The 6,000-nt window shown below is 45.5% G+C and overlaps 1 protein-coding gene across 1 annotated transcript in view; it reads left to right on the top strand.

Moving 5' to 3' along the window:
* Positions 1-545: 545 nt before the first annotated feature.
* The window catches only part of pid1 (phosphotyrosine interaction domain containing 1), a 29,135-nt gene continuing 23,680 nt past the window's right edge, over positions 546-6,000 (top strand). The window contains exon 1 of the mRNA XM_030108515.1: positions 546-690. Coding sequence (XP_029964375.1) covers positions 661-690 — 30 coding nt within the window. The 5' untranslated portion in view covers positions 546-660. The remainder of the gene's footprint in view (positions 691-6,000) is intronic.

Raw genomic sequence — 6,000 nt, 5'->3', positions numbered from 1 at the left:
GGTCGCCATTGCTGTCTTTTACAGAAATCTTGACAGGAATGTTTTGTCAGGCTTTTTATTCTTCATTCTACACTGTTCACAGTGAAGCCATCACTGTTTGGATCAGTGATGGCTTCGAGGCTAGTGAAGTGGATTTGTGCTCATGAGTTCCCATGTTTGATGTCCACAGAAGGAAGGTCATCACTGTGGTTCCCTGACCTCGACCCCTGACCCCCACCAGCACCCAGGAGAAGCACCTGAACGTGACTGTCCGCCTCAACTTGGACATATGATGGTCAATGAGGAAAAAGGGATTAATAAAGTATGCTTAGTTTAGTCAGAGGCTTAATATTACTCTAAATGTATGCAGCACGTGTTTAGTTTTCCCAGCATTTTGATTGGTGTCCTTTAAAAGTTAAAATCAGAAATCATAACGGTGAAGACGGGTTTTTTCCTACATCACCTGAAAGCATCATTCAGCCTGCTCAGACCAGACGCAGGCGGGGAGGGCGGGTGGCGCCCCCTGCTGGCCAGCGGGAGCAGCGCAGCCAGGCGGAGCAACACATCCATTACCGAGCAGTCCGGACGGAGGGAGGACAGAGAGGCTGTGGAGGCGAGCAGATGTGAACCGGACTGCGAGAGCACGACGAGCTGTAGTAAACAACCTGTGACTCTGCTAATATGTGGCAACCCGCGTCCGAGCGACTGCAGGTAGGACTCGGGGTGTGTGTGTGCGCGCGCGCGTGTTTGCGGGGGTCTTGGGGCGCTTATTGTCGAGGGGGCTGCAAACGGTTCCCAGCCTCTGACACCCACCGAGCTGTGCATGGCTCCAGCCCGGAGACACGCCATGGCCAGCGGCTACAGATGTTGTGCGTGCGCACTGTCTCACTTGGACACATTAACAACAGAAAACATACAGAATGTGGTTTTTTTTTCTGTTCCGTTTCCACGCGAGTGTTCTGGTGGTGCGCACCTATATTCCCGTTATTACGCAAGTCGAGGGGGGCACCGTGCAACAATCTGTGCTAATCTGCCGGGGGGAGATGTTTTTCCGTTAACGTGAAACGCTCACACACGCGCACACGCATGTTCCGGCGGTGTGTGTTTGATCCACCGTGGCCCACAGGCCCGCTTCTCCCGCTGTCTACCTCCACACGAACCCACCGGAGCGCAGGCCTCCTCCTCCTGGTGTCACTCTTATTTTTTTCCCTTCCACACCAGGATGCTTTTCCGCTCGGTTCACGTGTCAGATCGTCAGAATCAACCTGCGTCTTGCTCTGATAGTAAATCAGGGTTAGAAAACAGCCTGTCTTAATGACACGTAGTGTGATATCCAGGGGTAAGCCGTGCACCGACCCTGGCTTCACGTCTCCTGCACACGTAATGCTCTCCAGATGTCGGCCTGCGGACTGCCTGCCAAGTCAACTTGCACAATCCCTTCTTCTTCGTCTTCTTCTTCTTTTCCGGCGTCTCGCGACTTTTTTTCTTTTCTTTTTTTTTTTTAAGGTTCCGATGTGTTTCCCGCGTTGTGGTTTGGGACCAACGACCCCCTTTAAACGTGCTTTATTTGAAACATCCGCGCCGAGCCTGCTTCGGGACCACCGGCGACACCTAACGTGTCGCCTAGCAACCGCGTTCCAGAACAGCGGGAAAGCTGTTCTCCCGCTTCCGATTCACACTGACGATGATGATGTGATGATGATGATGATGATGATGATGATCAAGATCAGCATGTGTTTTATATCCTGTGTGTCCACTGGCTGTTTGCGCTATCTATTGTATGTGAACAGGTGAATCTGGGGGCAGCGGTGGCCTCCAGACTCTGGAGCTCCTTGAGGTTACTGGGACCGCTTAGTTCCAGTCCAGGATCAGGAACATCACTGTTGGCCCCGGACCCTCTCTGACCCCCATCAGGTCCCTAGAGCACCTTACAGTGTTATTAAAGTATGATTAGTTGGTTAGTTGTCGTTCCTGGACAGCCCTGTGGGTAACTTTAACCCTTTAACACAGTGTGCAGCCATTTGGTCGAAACAGGTTTTCAGGTTTAATTTTAAAGTGACCATGTGTTCCTCAGTCTAGTATACGTCAAAGACAAATGGCTTGATGTGATGAATTGAAGTTAATTTTTTAAAGTCTAAGTTAAGTTTGAAGAGTCTTGATAGGAGACTTCCTTAAAAAATCTAGAGACAGTTTGAAGAATCCAAGCGTCTTAAACACTTTTTCCTAAAATACACTATAAAGATCGAATCCTTTGTGTTTGAATGAAGTTTATTTGATTTCTTCTTGTTCTTTATGAAACTGTCCTGATGTTATCACATTATCTTCGTGAAGTGTGATAGAGGGGTGCTACAACACGGCCAGTCATGACTCAAATCTAAGTGCTGTTGTAGCAAAAAAAACAAAACAAATCACAGCTGGCCAGGAAACAAAAATAGGATGCCCGCTTTCCCAATCAGTCATGGTTAGTTTGGTAATTAGGGATATTTATGACACATACACATCATGTTGGATTTAACGATTTCAAACAAATAGCATCAGCAATCAAGCGGGACCTGTGAACTGTGACAATCTGATCGATCGAACTTCAGATTTCATAACCATCGCATGGTGGTGGTTGAATGAAGAGGAACAGCTAGATGACAGGTAGGATCCAGATTCATGGAATACAGTAATAAACCACTGGAGGGAAAATGTGGGCTAGTGTGTTTAAAGAAATCTATTTTTTTTTTGATAACAGGTACTTGGCTCTCAGGAGCTCTCCCTCTGCAGGCCAGCTGCTGTGAAACATTGATACAGAGTTTGTCGCGTTTCTTCTGGCTCTTTCAAAACTCTGAAACAATCAGTGGCAGTATTTAACTTGATGGATGCCCCTCTGAGTTTTATTTTGCCCGTCAAATTGTGTCCGGGTGGTTCTGTGATCGTGACATACCGCAGGAACCCTCAGGAATTACCTCCTTGGACTCTCGGGTTCTTTTGGGTCTATAAATAATGTTTTACAGTATAAAAGAGAATCAAGGACCCTGACAGCGAAAAGTAGTTAGAGAATTATAGCAATGCCTGGCCATCGCCTGCCTTGTAACCATAACAACACCATCTTTTAGATGAGTATCCTTCACCTCTTCTGATTCAGGAATGGGGGGGTTTGCTGACCAGAGTCTTTCTATGAGCTAAGACAGAAATCACCGTCACTTATGATTGTGTTTTGTTGTTTTCATTCAATATGGCACCCATCCACATCATTCCTCATGCTGTCCTCTGTTGCCATAGCAACACTTGGTGCCATACTGCATTTTTGTCTCATGCTGGGGCGAGAAGTGGGGAGAAAAGGAGAGCGAGGTGGAGATGTAGGAGAATGGGAAGATGCAGGATGGATGGGGTGAGGATGTAGGTGTTGTGGGTATTACATGCATTAGTAGCAAACTGCTGTGTTTTTGTGTGTGTTGCTGCTGCTGCATCATGCCTCCTTGTTTTTTGTGTCCTCTGACCACATCTCTCCCTTCCTCCTTCCCCCAGTCAGTCAGTTTCTGGGACCCCTCCTTCCTGGATTTCCCAATTTGCCCTGGTCTGGGAACAACTGCACATATACACTCTCATATATAGGCCAGCAGGTTATGCATGCTCTCACATACAGCAGCGTGCCTCCTTTTTTTTTGGAATATCCTCAAAGCTACCAGACGTGCTGTTTTCCACTGTCGACAGCTCTTTCTTTGACTGTGGTTTCAACGTTTTGACACCTTAATGTGTGTGACTCTGGCAGACAGACCCCAGCAGATGAAACGATGTGGACCTGACGATGCAGAAATAGCTGACCGGGGTCAGACCCAGTCAGAACCAGCCTCTGTGCGTCTTTACTTTCCCTGTGGTCATCTGCATCTGCCTTTATTTGTGCTTCTGTCTGTTCCTTTGTCTGAGGTCGCTCTGCAGCCACAGTTATTTTGCCATTTTGTTCACAAGCAGACTGGCACAAAATTCCCATAGTTCCTTTTTTATTTTAGCCTGCGCACATTTCCTTTTTTGTAAACAACTGGCTTTTTGGCTTTTCGGCTTTTTGGCTTGTTGATGTCGCTCTCTGTACATCCTGAGTAGAAATAATTTCTGGTTGGCAGGTGTTTTTTTTCCCTCATTCGTTTACATATGACAGAATCTGATACTTCGGCATATTCAGCATTGATGTATAACAGTGCAATTCAGTCTTTTTTTTATGTACATTAACAAGTATTACTTTCTGTTAGGCTGTGATTTTAGTTGAGCTTTGAATGTGTTAAGTTACACAATCAGGAAAATCATTAAAAAAAATGTAGCCTCAAAGATAAAGACGAATGATTATATTTATAAGAAAGTGCAGTATTGTAAATTGAAAGAAGCTAAGCATCCCCTTGTAAAAATTAAATCCACCGTTTAATAAAAATGTACAGCATAGTTGGGTTTTTGATTTTCAAACTTCTGACATTCCAGTACCCTTTCTCTACTTGTTGACTGGATAAAACTGGAAAATTGATTGGAAATTAAGTTTTTCACATATTCAGTGTGACATTACTTCTAGACAAGACGTTGTTGTAATTTGGTGAACAGAAGGAAGCAACAATCTGGTTTCGCTACGCTGTATAACAGATTCAGTTCACAACACCTGTAAGGATTTTATTTTATGCACGTTAATCGGATTTTATTTTATTCCTGGTAATCTCAGGGAGTTTCTTTAATTTTCATTCGTCTTTCCCTACCTGCCTTGTCCAAACTAAGCTTCTGGATGCTGAAACAGGTTTTACAGTACAGCGACAACATGCAATCTCCACGCAGAAAGATCTTCTCTCGCTGCGCAGGAACAACGCCAAATGTTCTTTTTCCTGCAAAGTGGATAAACAGCAGCAGAAGGAAGTGTAACTGATGTCTGATGAATGAGCCCAAGCTGGAAACCCTGCAAGATATTTACAGTTGAAAGAGCTTGTAAAAGCCTGTTAGAGGTGTGTGAGATGACCTATAATGAACAGATGACAGATGCTGTTCGCTGCACACTGCGCCTACCTGACAGCCAGTGAGTACAGCCCCTCTCCTTGTTCTTGACAGCCGGCCATGTTTTCTGTCATTAACAGGTTCTGACTCTGCGGAGACCGGTTAACATGTTGTGGTGGGTTCATTGTTTACGTCAAAGAGTTGTTGATGTTTTTACTGCCAGCTGCAGTTTGCCACCCTCCGGCTGTGAGGTTAGGACACTTTAATATCAGCTTCCTCCTGCAGGAGTAATCGACCAATCGCAGCATCCAATCACTGGCCTCCTACGTGTAAAAGTGCTCCAATCGTCATTGAGAAAAGTAGGTCTTCTCCTGCGTGGGGACCTCCCACAGTCCAGTCTGGGCTGAGCTCATCCAGACAGATTTCCTCTCGTAAACTGTCCCAGGATGAGAAGGGGAGGCTGTAAACACACAGAGGGACGTCTTAGAAAGTTACAGAGCGCCGTCTCCACCATGCAGGGAGATGGAGGGGGTGAACACCCCCCCACAATCAGCTCCACCTGTGGACCACAACTTGGTCCGCCAATGGTTTGGCCGGAGCACGGACGTGTTTGTGTGTATAAATCCAGTCTGAGGTACAAACAAAGGCAAGACCGCAGTGGTTGCCAGATTTACGCAAGATTTATGTCTCAAAGTAAAGTCATTGTTTGGACGCACAAGATGTGTTGGTTGACCTGACGTTATTTTCAGGAGCAAATTTATGAACAGTTCATTTCATGCGCAACTTCAGCTCATGTCCTGTTTGGTTAGCAAAAAACAAGTAGATGTTTGATTCGTGTATCTCTTATGGCCATGTGGGTCTGGTGTTTGTTGTTTTTCTCCCGATTTAGAGGAACATTGTGAATCATTTGGCTACGAGTTCCACATTTGCACAATGTGTGTGCGTGTGTCTGTGTGTGTGTGTGCAAAGAAATACACTCATCAAGGAACAATTACAGAAAGAAGCTTTTTTTTTGGAACATGTTTTGTCCTAGGCTCTTAAAAGCAAAATCTTTATTGGCTAATAATGAAA

The sequence above is a fragment of the Salarias fasciatus genome, chromosome 14 (genome assembly GCF_902148845.1).
Source record: "Salarias fasciatus chromosome 14, fSalaFa1.1, whole genome shotgun sequence".
Lineage (NCBI taxonomy): Eukaryota > Metazoa > Chordata > Actinopteri > Blenniiformes > Blenniidae > Salarias > Salarias fasciatus.
Note: the sequence above shows the minus strand (reverse complement) of the source record. Positions and strands in the feature narration are given on the sequence as shown.